The 16,458-nt window shown below is 46.9% G+C and overlaps 1 protein-coding gene across 6 annotated transcripts in view; it reads right to left on the bottom strand.

The window, feature by feature from the left end:
* The window catches only part of LOC117218845 (uncharacterized), a 220,613-nt gene extending 204,899 nt beyond the window's left edge, over positions 1-15,714 (bottom strand). Inside the window, exons 1-3 of one of the 6 annotated variants that reach the window (XM_033467532.2) lie at positions 14,950-15,714; positions 7,102-7,449; positions 3,431-3,484 (exon numbers count right to left, since the gene is read on the bottom strand). In XM_033467532.2, the coding sequence (XP_033323423.2) occupies positions 3,431-3,484; positions 7,102-7,186 (139 nt within the window). In that variant the 5' untranslated portion in view covers positions 7,187-7,449; positions 14,950-15,714. The remainder of the gene's footprint in view (positions 1-3,430; positions 3,485-7,101; positions 7,450-14,949) is intronic. The other 5 variants (XM_033467534.2, XM_033467535.2, XM_076521055.1 and 2 more) reach the window with 5 other exon arrangements.
* Positions 15,715-16,458: the final 744 nt, after the last annotated feature.

Raw genomic sequence — 16,458 nt, 5'->3', positions numbered from 1 at the left:
CATCATGCGCGCGAACCCTCAACTTGATGCTACCACGCGGAATGTGTACCTCGACCGTGCTTTATTACTTGCACAAATCGAGGCGCGCGCGTCCAGCGCTGGCAGAAATTCGAAGTTCTTCGGTTCGATCTCTGTTGCATCGTTAACCACGGCATTTCATGCACGCGCGTTTCAAGCCGGTTGTGCGAAAATGATCGCGACAAATTTATTACGTTACAGCCGAAACGATTGAACGACCGAATCAACCCAAGCAAGGAAGACGTTCCGAGAATTTTAGAATATTGTTATATTTTCGCTAATGTTACCGGAACGTCGAATACCGTAGCCGAGCAACCGACGCTGACAAAAGGGAACCTGGAAGATCCGCGATCTCGAGGCCGAAAGTAACACACGAAAACGCCTCTAAATCTGTTTACAATAGGCCAAGAATCGCCGGGCAACCGCAAGCGGGAGAGCAAACGAACCGAACACGGCGCGCCGGATCGAAAGGGAACCGCAAAACGGTGAAACTTTCGAAAGGCCGATAAATAAGGCGACGGCGACGGCGCCGCTCGAAACGGCAGTTTCATAAACGGAGGTTCACGCGAGCTCCCCGAAAAGCTTCCCGGACCGCGCGCGTAGCTCGGTGTCCCTCAAAATGTTCGCCGCGGAGGAGATACACTTTCCATAAATTGGCCGGCACGCCGATAAATCGCAGGTGTGTGCAGCTGCCGTCGTTGCTCGGTCGCGTCGCCTAAAAAGAGGGATGCCGGTGGGCACAGGAGGGCGGGCGGGGAGGATCGAGGGGAGAGGAGAAAAAAATGTGACACGGCTACGGACACGGGGAACGTTCTAGCATACCTATCATTACCGGCGGGCCGTCGTGCAATTCGTTCTGGTTAAACGGACGTGCGCGTACCGGCGAAATGGTGGCTGCCCGGCCACGACAAACAAATGCCACAAGTGCTGCAATTTTATGTCGTTAACGACGCCCCGGCTTCGGGACGCGCGCGCGTGTGTGCGAACGTACCAATAACACCGTGCGCCTCTCGCGGCACTAAAAATTTTATAGCGTCGCGTTCGCCGACGCAACGCCGCGAACAGAGACGGAGGACCGGGACGGGGCCGGAGAGAGAGACGGGGATGGACGGATAGCGGTGGCGAAACCCTGTTTAACAAAGTAATGACTACAATTATTCTGCTTTACATCTGGACTCGCGAGGCGAACCCAGGCCACGGGTACCCCGGCGAGGAAGACGGCGCAATTTACTACAGATAATCGTCGATCAACAAGAGTTACAACTGGCTCGATCGTCAGCTACCCGCTCGAGCAGCGAGCAACGCGCGTTTCCAACGGCCTACGACTTCACTGTTACCGTGGCGAGGGAGTGTTTAGTAGCGATGCGGATCGAATATATTAGACAGTGACCGACGGGCTGGCGGTTTATTAAGGCCCCGGCGAGAAATCGCCGCCGCATCGACGCGTCCGAGGAGTCTCACGCTCGGCTACGCTTCGACACCGTCGCCGCCTAATATCGACGAAAAATCCCACGATTTAACCCTTTCGATACCCAGCCTCGACGATCCGTGCCGTACGCGGCACGGGAGAGCAGCCGCGTTGCTTTCGCGGTATTTACGATCACGATTCTTGTACGATTTGTAATACGAGAAACAACGTAAGTGGAAATAGTGCAACGTGAACGTGGTTCGTATATAATAGGAATCTAATAGAAAGTTGGGCAAATAGAATGGAAAGAGGTTAAATATAGTGTAACTTAAAAGTGGAGAGATTCATTGACACTGGCATAATCGAGCACCGAACGAGAGCAACGCGTATATCGTCTTCGAAAACAATATAACCGCGTTATTCTACGATTTTTATTGCAAAATACGTAGGCCTCTTTGCAGCCTCGTTAATTGCGAGATAAAGGATCCGATATCCTTTGATGTTTCAGCGTTAATGAAGCGGAAACTGGGAAGTTATTTTCGCATTTTGATAGCCCTACTAAAATTCAATGCGTCCGAGTTTCCAAACCTGGCTAAGCGCGATTTGCATAAGCGCGGCGCAACGATGGGCCCGGAATTTGCATAAACAATAAGAGGAACCGGGTCCAGTTCCCGTGCAGAAAATCAGTTTTCTGAGATAAAACGGAGGTCTGGTCACGGGAACACGAGGCAGAACGTTTTCAAGGAATGGCCAGATCCGTCATCAGGGGGGTCGGTAGCAAAGCGAGGAGGCTTGCGTGCAGCTAGGATATGTCGTCTTCCTCGTGAGATAACAAAGCATTCCTATCCAGGGCCGGCGTGGGGCTCGAGCCCCGTAGGAAAAGTTGTTCGCGTGGTTCGTGTCGTGGCTCGTTCGATTTACATAAACACGTACTCATCGATTGCCGGACCAGATTGCCCGGCGTTATTACTTCTACGACCGGTTAACTCCTCCGTAGGACCGCGAATAATCGCCGGACCCTAATCGTTTCGCTGCGCGTCGGCCACGACCGCGGGCCCGAGCCGGAGGAGATCGACGCCCAGGATGCGTTCGGGGTGTCGTGTCGGTGCCACTTTATTTCGGATACGTGGCTCGGTCACGCGTGATTAGCGCTAGGAGAGATTCATTTTCTCGGCATGATGATTGTTTGATCGGCACGGCAGCGTGTCGGTGCTCCTCGTCTTGCGGTAGCCATCGCGGTGCCGTGTGGTTTTCGTAAAGAGAAAACTGAAATGAGCCATGAAGGAGGAGACACAGAAGCTATCTCGGAGAACAGAATCATTGGGGCCTGTACTACGGATTTAACGGGAACAAAAACTGGAGGGTTTTCTTTTTTAACCGCGACATCGATGCATCGAATCGTTCGAAAGAAGGAGGAATGAAAATTGTGTCGGTCTTGTTGAGCAAACGCGAATTATTAGTACACAATTTTCTGATTATGCGTATCTCTAATAAAATTAATTTAGTCGTATCTTATTTCTTTATCAGTATTTCAGGATAATTAGTAGACTATATTCGATAAGCATAATATTTGCAGGCCCACAATTTTTACAAGCTATTTTAAAAGAATCGGAGTGGAGAGAAAATTTCTTTCCGGAACAGCACTATTAATCTTTCTTCCGAAATTGTATTTTACAAACCTATGTACACCATAAATGCGTAAAAATCCACAACTCAATTTTCGCTACAGCAGAAATTAAATATAATCTTTAACATTCTGTCTGTCCATAACGATACCAAAAGAATACGAAAGTATCTATTAAAAAAAAAATAAAAAACAAGAAAAATTATAACTTCTAGTATCAAATAAAGCCGTCGCATGCTGAAACATTAAAGAACGAACGATTACTCGTGCTCCAAAGTTACCAGAATTCTACCGCACGTGCAGAAATAAAAGAAGAAAATTGGAACATCTTTTCTCGGGCAGCTGGTTAATAATTAATTAGCTTTTTTGAAAGGACTCACCGAGTCGGCACGCGATGGAACCACCGGCGTTGGGGAAACCATTCTTCTCCGACCCTGAAGCAGACCGAATACATCGTTAGATCGAGGAGCCGATAGCGGGTTCACGCAGACGGATAAACGGCGGAATCGAACAAATGCAGATGCACGCACCGCCCACGACGCAACCCTTTCCGTATACCGTCGTTAAAGGGACCGCCCTAGATGTCGGAACCGACCGATCCGAATGGAATCAATGGAAAGATTTTAATCAAATCGATCGAGGTTTCGAGCGGGACCCGTGGGATCTACGGTTCATTGTCTATGTGCTGACAATGCGAACGCGCGCGGTTACTCCGGTATCATGCGAATCCTTGGCTGGAATGCTGGAATGTCCTTCGAACGAGCTATGGATCAATGCGGTGGCACGGACACTTCGTTTTACATGATCGTTAAGCGAACCGTATCATTTGTGCAATTCCGACCGCGTTAATTAAGAGAGCTTTCTGGAGATCGAATGATAAAGTTCGGATTCCGGTGGCGGTGCCATTAAAACGTAAGTTGTCCACTTAATTAGTTTGTACGTTGGACCAAGTCTTTACCGATTTCTACAATTAGCTGCGTCGTAGACTGCGCTATTTACTGTGTAAAACGTGATCGGATAGCATGAATATCTTCGCAAACTGAGACTATATTCTATCAATATTTTCTGCGATATATTTGTTCTAAAATCTGTAGAAATCATGATGGATCGGCAACAGTGGTGCCAATCAAACTGGACGCAGTTTTGCGATGCTATGATTTCTATAAACGCACCGATCCATATGCAAAAATTAATTCTAAAATGTGCGCGAAGCTATCACGAATAGAGAACAACGGCAACAAAATTAATCAATACATCAATGAATTCAAATTTCATGTTTGCACATGTACAGTTTATGTCTCGAAAAAAAGATGCACCTAACGATTGAGCAAAACGAGGAACAAAGGAGGGTAAACAGGCGGATCGATCGAGAACGATGGGAGATAATGAATGATTAAAGGCAAACATACCGACGAATAAACGACGATGTGCGAACGGGCAAAGAAACGGGTGCTCGGCGGAGAAAACGATGCACCTGGCGAGCGGAGGATCGAAATTGGAGGTGGTTTCTCGCGTACAGCCGTCGTATCCGACAATCTGGAACGCGCGAGTGGGGGTAGCAATTCCAATCACTCGGGGATGGAACGCGTATCGATCGATCGATCCTCGAATACCACGTGCTCCGCGAGTGCAACTGTAGGTGGTAGTCGGGAGCACCACCCACGAAGCACCTACTTAGCATGCACGGCCGGATAGAAGGTAGCTACCTACCCATCTGACAAGGTTAACTAATACAGCTTCCCTGGTCGCGCGTCCTGTCGCGCGCGAATACTCTCTTGATTAGAACCACGTTGATAAATCAAGGGGACGAAGCCGGACTGTCGACTATCGTGTGGGAACCACGGTCAATTCTCCCTAATTGACGCTCGGATTGTACGGAAAAATGGACAATTTGGGAATGGGAGACACGATTGCACTCGAGTGGTGACTCTGGCGCACCATTAAAATTGTTACATCACGTTCCAAGAGAATTTTTATATTATAAAAGTCTAGACGTAAAAAGTTGTTAAAAGTCCAACTAAATACTAATAAAATGGAAATACCATAAGTCAGAAAAATTAATTTAGATTTACAGTTGAAATGGCTTCGAGTGAAAAGGGTTAATAGTCGCCGATTCTCAACAACTATGAAAACGAGCCTCTTCCCAAATTGTCCATTTTCGTGGGCAATCCGAGCGCTGATTAGGGTGGAATTGCTGCACCATCTGTGAAAAATATTCTATTCTCTATTTTTAAAAAATGGCCTGCACGCGCAGACCATTCGAATGAACTATAGCGCGTATGCAATCGAGGAGGAAGTTCTCGCAAGAATAATATCGTCGTCGGTAATTAAAAATCAATAAATCGTTGTAGGAAGTGGATATAAAAGTAATCCACTTAACATACATAATATACGCCTGATAGGATCTTCCTCGACACGGCCGACAATAGACAGTCTGGATTCGAGACTAACGAGAGGTCGTCGGGAACAATAGAGATCGAATAATTAATTAAGCGAGAGATTCTGTGCGCATCGACGAGACAAATATTTGCACAATTAAGTCCTTCGAAAGTAGTTTCTTCGACTGCGAGCTGTTTACCGTCCTTTCGAGCGGTTATATTGTAGTGTACCAATGCAGCAGCGGTATTCTACATCGATTAAATCAGTAGAGTCTGTAACGAAGGAGCTCTCGTTCAGGCACGATTTAATTGGTCTCTGAGTAGGACTATGCATTATTCCAGACAACTCGGTATGTCGGGGCACGTCAAAACGTTGGAAACGAGAAAACTTCGCAGCGGGACCACTGCTACCATGCTTTCCATCGGCTCGCGAATACTGTTTCTTTATCCTTGTGTTCGGGAGTATTGAAACCCCGCGGTACAGCAAGCTCGCAGCATGAGGCTGCTCGGTGCGAGCACAGCACCTATGAAACTGCCTGATTACTCGTTTTCTCCGTGTTTCAACGTCCGCGGTCGTTCGTCGGCCGACGTATCGAGTCATAAATGGGACGATTAGCACTATATGAAAAGTCTATTCTGAATACCGACGAACGATACCGGAACAATAGATGTGGTCACCTGCGTCTTGCCAATCGGTGCAGAGAATTATTATTTGAAATTATTAGAATTATTAGAACTATTAGAAATTATTAGAATTATTAGAATTATTAGAAATTATTGGAATACCTTTTTAATAATTCGGAGGCTAACGACGAGTCGGCCCGAATCGATGTAAAATGTTCTACTTAAAAAAAAAGTACGCATTGTTATAATAATAACTTGTTTGCATACTCGTTCGTTCAGTTCGCGCATACGCCTTTGCCGTTAATGAAAATATATTGAATTACATATGCGAATAATTATGATAACATGCACCTGTGAGGAATGGTAGAACCATTTTCTTCTAGTAGCTATAATATTTTAAGAGATAATGTTCACGCGCGCATAAGCACGAAGCCGTTATACATGTATGCATTTGCATACGAAGCGAGTGCTTATACTATATAAGGGTAGATTTGATATAACTCAATAAAAGGTACGATGTTAAGATAGCGAAGAATCATTTACATGTTGCCAGAGAGATACGAACACGTTAGTGTATTAAAAACGTTGCATTTTTGCAGAAACGTATTAAAAAAAACAACAACAACAACAAATGCTAATCTACGCCGATCGTCTTGCTTACAATTGGTATCGATCGTAAAATCTTCCGCGCAGAGGAAGGCTGCGTTTATATTCGAGCCTGGTTATAAGATAATATTACCTGAATATGCGAAGAGACGTCGAAACATCCGAAGCCTAGCTATTAATATCGAAGGTAATGAAGAAAGTATTCCATGGGTATCTTATCTACAATAATAATAACCTCAACATAATTCAATAAAGTCGTGAATTTATTCGTCGTTTAATTAAACCTCTCGCGGTGGAGAAACATTTTATTTAAATCCGGTTGTGAAATAATACCAGGCGGATTGGCGCGTACGCGGATGAGCAGATCCGCGGTCCAGTGATTAATAATGAAGATAGTAAATGGAAATTGTGCAGAGACGCAAGAACAAATAAGATAAACTCACCTTCGTACTCTTCGGGCAGAAAATGGAAACCCCAGTCGAGACTGAACATTTTATAGTCTTCCTTCGTTCGATGTTCCAGTATCATTAATGTATCTTTATATTGTACCGCGGGTCGATTAATGTCAAAGATCCAACTTCCACTGTCACTAGTTCACTACGTTTACGTAAACAATATTCACAGTGTCCCGACGTTCGAACACGTACACTTTTTCTTTACGATTTATAAAAGCTGGGATTATTACTCAGCTTGAAGTGGAACTATGATCTAGCATTAGGTTCATTTGTTACTGTACAGCTGTTAAGAATTCTTTGCAGATGTCAATCTTTTCAGTTCTACCGAGTCGGCGGCTGTAAACAATAGAGTAATCGTAATAACTTCCTTCGAATTTGAATCGAATCAATTCTTTTGGTATAAAATCCGTCCAAGCTCGCGAGAAATGCTTTCGGAAGGATCAGGAGGGTGCGCACGGCACCTTCCAACCGATGATTATTATTTCGCGAAAAGATCTACGAATAAGAAACGTGTGCACATTTTCGAGCGCGAGCGAGCGGAACGACATTTCTTGTCAAAGAAGCAACCCGATCGAAACGATCGCATCGGCTACTGTTCGAGACGGCCTCGCGACTTCTTCGAAGCTGCTGTTCCTCGAATAGCTCGGGATAATCGCGAGCCACGGTGGAAAGCCGGCCAGGATTCCGGCCGTTCTCGACCTCTGTCCGTGCGCCGTGGAGACCATAGATTACTGTTTTATAACGCCCCGAGATGGAACTATCTCTATGCTAGGCGCGGCCGAGAGCAGCCGGTGCCCGGCTGCAAAAAGGCAGAAAAAGGCGGACCGAAACGAAAAACCGTCGCCGCGGATTTCCCTCCGCGTTCCCTTGCGCCACGGTGCTCGGATCGCAGGTACCATTGGCGGTTTCCTACGGCTCTCTGTTCCTTTATCAGGATGGTTTTGCCACTTTGCCGCTAGAAAGGAACGCGCACTTACCCGCGCGGAGAGGATCATAAAACACGTCGTAACCGTACTATTTTCGCGCGATCCTGCCGATACAGCCCCGTGCACAGCTTTTGTGCACCGCGCGCACCGGCCTGTTTGCCTCGCAGACGAGGCGTGTCGTCGTTTCCCCGCATGCAGAACGGACTACTGTTTTTCGCGTTAGCGAGCGATCGCCCGTAATGACCCCTCGTATCCCCGTGGTCGATCTATCGGATCCGATTCCGCTTTTTTTCGGGAACCCTGCGGTCGGATCGCAACGATCGCCCTGCCGGTCAGTCTCGCTCAGAATCGCCCGAGCTCGAAAAACACTCTCGGATAGAGTCAAATTGGCTCGAATCAACGTTGAACTTTCTCGAGACGTTAGTGGGTTAGTAGAATTTGAACAGTGCATTTCGTGCGTTTGCATCGGCTGTGCAATACGATCGATCCGTTGCTCGATTCTACGCGACGTAATTCTTACGTGATTGTCGCAATTTTCTGCGGAACGCCGACTACTTTTGTTAAGAAATAACTAGATAATGTAATATAATATCGTAAATAAAACTAGAGAAGATTGTTCAACGTTGCATCTTTTTGTACCAATTTTTGTATCATTTGTACCAATCTGTTCGAATCCATCGAATTTTTAAGCCGAGAACGTCGGAAGTAATGGGTTAACGATCGTCTCAGCGATCTTACGTAAATCCGCGCGGATCGATAGAATTTTTAGGACCGGCCCGATGGAAATTGAATAACAAGGTGCGCATAGAAAGTAGAAAGCGCATAAAGGAACGTTCCCGAACCGCGTTTCCTCGCAAAAATGTCCTGTCGGCCGGGCTGCCCGAAGCGTGAAACAAACTGTTCCCACATTTCTCTATATCACTTGACCATGAAGAAATAAATCGCCGGATCACCGCGTCGATCACTCTTTATCCTTTAAACTATGACTCAGAAGCCTGCGCGGTTACGGAGGCGTAACGTAACAGTTCTGGCGGCGCGAGAAAAACCGTGGAATTTCGAAAGAACTCATGCAAAATAGCCGGTAAACAGCTTTCCGAAAGCGGGCAAAAGAATCTCGGCTGCTCCGCGGAACGTACAACAATGAATCGCGGGTTTCTAGGGTAAATCGATTCGCGTCTGTCGAACCGTGACTCGAATGGGTTAATTACAGTTCCTGGAAATTGATAAAAAGCTACCGCCGCCGCCGCCGCTGCTGCTGCTGCTTCGCGAATTAGGCTAGCAGAAAAAGCCTGCCATATTTGCAAAATGCCGCTGAAAAGTGCTCTGCTCGAAATGCTCTTGCTTGCGTAACCGATGTTCTAAAGATGCATTATCAGCACTTTTCAATTGCAACCGGAGACGAACCATTCGACGAACTATTTTGCTCGAACAAATCCATTTCAGCGAATAGAATGTCTTTGAAGATTGTCATGCTTTGGGAGAATATTTGACATCGATGGACAAATTTCCTAAAAATTCGACGATATTACGGTGCATCCTCTCGTGGAAAACCGTGCGATCAAATTCTAAAACATCTGCAAAATTATGCGACGTTGATTTAGAACCGCTTCGTATACCGTCTTCGAAGATGTCGCAGCTTCGTTTCGGAGCTTGCGTCTCTGAGATAGCGCAAGCGAGATCGCGAAGCCGAATCGTACGTTTGAAAAATTTGTGCGACATTAATTTCGAACGGTTCTGTACACGGCTGAAGGAGGTTCATCAGAGGAAGAAGTCATGAATGAAGATGCTCGTGATGGATGGAGGATGCGTGGTTTCCTGGTGGACTAAAAGAAACATCGAGGCAAGAAGGACGAGCACGTGGCGTGGGAGTACGCGGGGATGGAGCGAAGGGAACGAAGGAGCACGCGTTGTGGGCGGACCTCGAGGAGTTGGTGGAGGTTCGAGAGGCGGTGTTGGTAGGGGCCACCTCGATAAAACCAGAACTACGAACGTGAGCTCTGATTCGAACTTTCTCCGGAACGGTACACAAGAACTTTCTTCCTCTATCGTTACTGCCGCTCTCGAAGAAATGTCATGAGAATCGTACACCGGCGATCTAATGCGCTCGCAACTTTATCCGGACCTAGGGGCAGAGCAGCACGAAATTCCTCCAACTTCGGTGGACTGGAATTTTTCTGTCGATTTTCGACTCGAGGACTTAGTGGCGTATACTTTGCTACACCAAAAAGAACTAATTTGAATTAGGCTCGATTCTCAGCACGATGCAGCAGTTTCATGGCACGTAATATAACGCATAAACTTTGGAACTATTTTTTTGTGTACACAAATATATTATTTTAATTATATGATGTTACAATATCGTTCCGTGCGTTACACAAAGACTTAACCCTTTGCACTCGAGTGGTGACTCTGAGACACCACTAGAATTCTTAATTCACGTCCCAAAATCATTTTTATATTATCAAAGTTTAGATTTCCAAAATTGTTAAAAGTTTAACTGTTATACGAGTCATCGCGAGACTCAATTTCGTATGCATAAAATGCACTTTGTCATATAAAATGGAGATACTATAAATCGGAAGAATTATTTTAGATTTACGGTTAAAATGGCTTCGAGCGCAAAGGATTAATTGAAGCGACAGTCTAATTATCGTGTCTCGAAGAAGAATAAACGGTGATAAAATTTTGTTCTCCAGAAAATCCGTTCGCTCGAGCCGATCGAGCGCCTATCCAAAGTGAATCACCGAAGAGTGAAATGAACCGTTCGGAAGAAGTGTCGTTAAGCCCGTGGGACCGAGATAACTGGTTCGAATGATTTTACACCGATCGACCCAAATTTTTTCTCGCCAACAGTAAAAATAACACTCCGCGCGACGAATTCGGCGCGCGCGGTAAACCTCGGCGATCGTTCGTCCTTGCGCAAAATTGCCTTTTTCCTCGGCGAGCTTGAAATCTTTCTATTAAGAATAATCTTGAACGACACAAAAGAACAGATCGATCGCGACGCTGACCTTTCATGCTTTATGCATGCTCGTGCAACAGAAGAAATATCGACTGATACGCGAAGAATGAATATTAATATATTTAAATCGAAGATCAGATGGGATTATGTGACACGACAAAGTGCATATTTTTAATCGCAATGTTATCTCGGTTAAATATTGAAAGGAAATTCTTCTCTGCCACTCCGCAACTTTTTAGACCGCGGAGATTCCGCGCGTGCATGACTCAACGAGTACAGGATACATAGAGTAACAAAAAATATTGGAAAAATGTGTAAATATTGCTGAACCAACATTTTTTTACAAGCAATTCAGATGGCCTTTCGGTGCCTTTCATAGGTACTGGGAAATTAAGCTTCCCACCCACTTTTAGTGCGCAAATGGACACCATGGTTAAATATTCCCACCGTTGAAGTGCGCCGCCATCTATATATAGACTACTTCCACCCCTAATCTCGAGGGATGAAAAATGAAAAATAACAGGAAAGCGAATAACACCTGTATCGCTGTACGATAAAATTATGGCAAGCGAACGTTCCAATTGTTTTGGTGATTCGTATCGCGCCCGTGAAAGGGTTAAACGATATAGAACGATCGAATTCGCGGCGGTAACAAATTCTGCGAGGCGAAAGAAACGCTTCGAAGAAGCCTGATCGATTCGAGCGTTCAATAAGACCACCGGCGCGTCTCGCCGCAGAAAATCCCGTCGATGAAGCAACGTAACCGATCCTCTAATCACTTTCTCCGACTGCCCTTTGGAGACCGGATCTGCATAGAGCCGCGGCTGATTGCCCGTAATTAGCGACGCGTGGCCCGCGCCCACGCCGGGTCATCTTCGCCGAAGTAGACGAGGAGGACGATCCCTAACGAACCATAGTCTAAGGTCGTTCACGAGCCACGCGTAACCTACAATATACCTACGCACCTAGCACACCCACACGACGGACATCGAGAGACACGGCTCGGGCTCTCCTCTCTGCTGATCAACGTGACGATTCACTCTGCCATACTCCCGGCTATGTTTCTTGTCTCATTGCCCGAGCGACGACCGGCCAGCCGCGCGCTCTCCTGTCCGACAAATTTCAGTTATTGTTGCGAAATGCGACACAATTAACAGGACTACGCCGGCGTTAAATCAGCGCGAATCGCCGCAGCGATCTCCCTCAAAATGTCCTCCCATAAATGTTTGTCGAGCCAGCAACGCTTTTATTTATTTCGAAGGACCGGCCGGGTGATTTTGAGTCACGTGCCTCGCTTTATTACTCGTTGCTTAGTCGCGGTCGCGTTTATGCGTTTCTGACGCGTTCATAGTTCTAACGTGTACAATTTTTATTCGCGTACTCATTTATTGCTATCGTTTTGGATCCATCGATACCATCGTCTGCTAGAGGTTGATATCTTGCGAAGGGAAACGATTTTAGAAATTGACCGTACTTACGTATAAATTATTGTGATACTTTAAAACGTTGGTCGGTATTTTAATTTTTTGATAGCTGTGTAATATATCGGCGTATAATTTATACGTTAGCGACATTCCTTCTTGGAGCAACAATTTCAAGCATCGTAATTGTATTCGTAAAATAATGAGGCTGCAAAGGATCGCGGTGATAGATCGAACAAATTATGAGCAGGCGAAGAGCGTGCACGAGATCGTTCTAAATGAAGCGATAGCTTTCACAACAAGGTGGCTGTATCATTATCGCCTATCGAAGCACTTGTCCCCTAAAAAAACCAATTTCCTGTATCGCGTTTTTGCGTCTGGCCGGGCCTAAACGCGACGCTAATTTCCGTCGTATAAAAAGCAAGCATGAAAACGCGAACAAAATCGCACCCGGAGAGCGAGCCGGAGCTTCTCTCGCGAGAAGGAAAGTTGAACGGCAAGATTTCTGGGGAAAAAATTCGCGAGCAACGCCAATCATATCGCTCGGTTTCTTTGATTTTCGCCGGTTTAATTATATCGTCCGTCAACCGGCTCGCACCTAAAACGACGACGCGGACGCCGATGGGAACACCTGAGAATGGAATCGGATTCATCTGGGCCCTGGGTAAAACATGAAACGGATTACGCCGTGCGCCGAGCACGACACAATAATGAAGCACTTTCGGATCGGAAACGGCGTTTATCTAGGATCAGTTTATAAACCGCCAAACGGCCGCTCGTTGCTCAAGGGATAACAGTATTAATCATGGGCCTGAACGGTCCCCTCGATTGCCCATCGGCTTCGTTTTATTTACGATTACGCGATACCGTCGTTTCGCTCCCGTAATTAATCCGCGGCCGGGCTGCGAAAAGATTATGCGGTGGCCAGCATCGAACGACGCGACGCGACGCGATTATCCGGGTAAATCGAGCCCCGTGTTTTACATTTTAATGCGCGCGGATCGGCGAAATAACGTGCGAAGTCGAGATGAATTATCGGGAATATGTTCGAAATACGAGGCGACGTCGTGATCGATAGCCGAGAAAATCGACGGGGATCTATTGGCAGCTGGTTCCGACGCTCGGAACTTTGATCTATGCGAATCGTTCGCGTAAATTGATTTTAAATATGAGCCGGTTAAATGGTTAATGTAAATTGATTTTAAATACGACGTGGCTAATGGCCGATGTAAATTTATTTTCGATATGAATATTGGAGCCGTTCGCGACTTTGATACATGTCTAATCTGCATTGATTTTATATACTTTCTTGTTTAATTAGAACGCGCTGTAGCTTCTGGAAACGTTTCAGGCGAACCCTGTTCAACTCTCGATTTTTAAAACAATACAGTTTCGCTTCTTGCTAAACGGTAACGATAATTTTAGCCTGCTTCGAATGAGACAGAGATCATTAAAAATGGAGCATAAACGGAAAGAGCCTTTGAAATAATAATCATTTAAGTCTCGTCGAAATGCGACTCTATAAATCTGCGAACAGTGTGAAAAATCGGATAAATAATTTTGTCGTTTTCGTACGCGCATCGGCGAGTTTCTTGCAGCGTTTAATGCGCAAGGGTAGATTTTTCCCCCCGATGAGAGAGAGAGAGATAGTCTATTATCTGTGGTGAAATTATCTCTTGTCGACGGCGTCCGTTAAACGCATGGGCAAATGTCGCTCGTAAATCGGCGTTAGTACCTAGTAACATTACTCCAGATGCAGTGCTTTCTCTCGGAACGCGAGTGTCGCGCATTACAGTCACCATGATGAATGTAATGACAATAAATTATTCCGGATATCGGCAGTAAAGCCGCTTTATCGCGCGGCCGTACGTAACCGTGGCTTCCATTAAGAAAGAAATCGGTTTCGCCGGCCGGTGTATCGTTCCGCTTGAAGCTTTTATTCAGACAAATTGCTTCCACGTCTCCGAGCCTTTTCACCGGCGTCATTTTTTCCCTGTTCCTCTCGTCTGGAATCTCCGCGATTCATTTTTCTACGAACGCGCGCGTTCCGCGGCCCTTGCGACATTTCTAATCGCTTCGCGTGCTTTCCACGCTCGTGTCAGCTTTAATCTGCCAAAACGTGGCACGTCGAGTACAAAACGTTTCGTCAGATTTTTTATCCCGTAGAAGCAGCTTCTTCTCGAATTCAGATTCTCCCGATCGGGTGTATATTCGCGCGACAAACCGCGCTCTATCTATTAATAGACCGCGCGTATTTTTATGCGTTTCCATCGCGTACACGCGTGACAAAACTAATCGGATATACGATACGAGTAAATGATCGGTATAATTGAAGTACGATGAAATATTAATACGTTCGCACGACCATTGTTCTTTTAAGTGCCGCACACGCATTCTCTATACGCTTTCAAAGCCTTCTATACGCCTTCCGAAACGAAATAACTCGTCCGAAATTCGGACAAATTCACCGAGCTCCTCTCGTGGCAGAAATGAAGTACAAGCGTAATTAACTTTGTCGAATACGCACGATTTCTCGTACTTTCCTCTTGTTCAAACAGTTCTCAGCTCGCGACAACGTTCAATCAATTTCGAGAATAATTTCAGCATTTACATTGCTGAAGAAAAATCTCGAAATTCCACGAATCTGCTGAAATAAATCGCCTAATTCCTGCCACTAGCTCTATCTCTGGATTCTGTCGAGCCGATTGTCACGGTCTCGATGCGAATCGGTCGCGTCCGTGGCACGTAGGAAGCGCAGGCTCTGCACAGGAGCAACAACAGCAGCAACGACGACGTCGACGACGACGACAACGAGAACGATGACAACGACGAGAGGGTTACATCGGTGTGGCCGGCCGGCACCCGGGGACCGTTGTAAAGATCAAATCGATGCGTCGTTACACCGTGTCACGAGGCTGCACTGCGCGGCTGCGGTGCATGCGTCTGCACCAGATGCACTCGGTGCACTTGTGTCGCACACGAAGAGAGCCGCGGCGCGTCGAGAGCCGAGAATCGAGAGAGAGAGAGACGTGCACGTACACGTAGGCAGACGCACGCGTGTGCGCGGCGAACGTTCACCGGTGCATTCGCGGTCGCGGCGGATCCGACGCCGAAACTGTGTCAAGGCTCCGCGAACACCGGAAGTCCCGTGTCTCCACCCCCGAGTTTTCACCGGAAACGAGGTGAACGCGCCGCGGGAAAGCCGATTCTTTCGTTTCCGTGGTTCGTCGGCGACGACGCGCGAGAAGACGACGGGTCGACGACGAGTCGACGTCGAGAGACTCGAAGCCGGAGTCGAACGCGAGGCAGAGCCGAGTTCTAGGTACAACTGGTAGGGGCCTGCGCGGGGTCTTGGGAAGAGCTGGAAGGGAATAAGGTCGAAGGTCAGGGCTATGCCGTACGACCCGTGACCCCTGACCCTCTCGATCCCTCCGACCCGGCCCGATCCGCCGCGCCGCGCCGCTTTCCCTCCCTGCTCGCTGCCTCCTGCTCCATCTCTCTCCCTCCCTCTCTCTCTCGCTCTCTCTGTCTCTCTCTTGCTCCCTTCTTCTCAGTCTGCTCTCTCTCTTCTCCTTCGTCTTCTTCTTCTTCTTCTTCTGCGCTCACATGTTCCCCGCACGCCCCGCTCCCTATCTTTTAAACGCCGCAACAGCCGTCGTTCTAGCTCGCGAAACTTTTTATTTCAACTCCCTGCGGTTTCGGTTTTGGTTCGTCCGGCCGCCTTTATTCGGCTTTCGTTGCGTCGTGCACCATAGTTGACGCGGACTGCGGTCGCTTTTCTGTACCGTTCGATCGCATGCTTCGATTTGGTGGAGTGACCTGCGATGTCGCCGAACGACAGCGTCGAGATAAAACGAAATGCTAGATACGCCGTTTCAGCTTTATTTTTGATTCGTGACTTCTATGCTTTCGAGTTCGATTACGAAGCTTCCGAAGCTTTTCTCGAGCTCTTTGCACGTGCTCGGGTCTTTGCACGGTTTTTTCTAGGCATCGCGTTGGATTCGGTAAAGTCGCCTACGACGGTCAGAGACGACAA

This window comes from Megalopta genalis, chromosome 4, assembly GCF_051020955.1.
Source record: "Megalopta genalis isolate 19385.01 chromosome 4, iyMegGena1_principal, whole genome shotgun sequence".
Lineage (NCBI taxonomy): Eukaryota > Metazoa > Arthropoda > Insecta > Hymenoptera > Halictidae > Megalopta > Megalopta genalis.
Note: the sequence above shows the minus strand (reverse complement) of the source record. Positions and strands in the feature narration are given on the sequence as shown.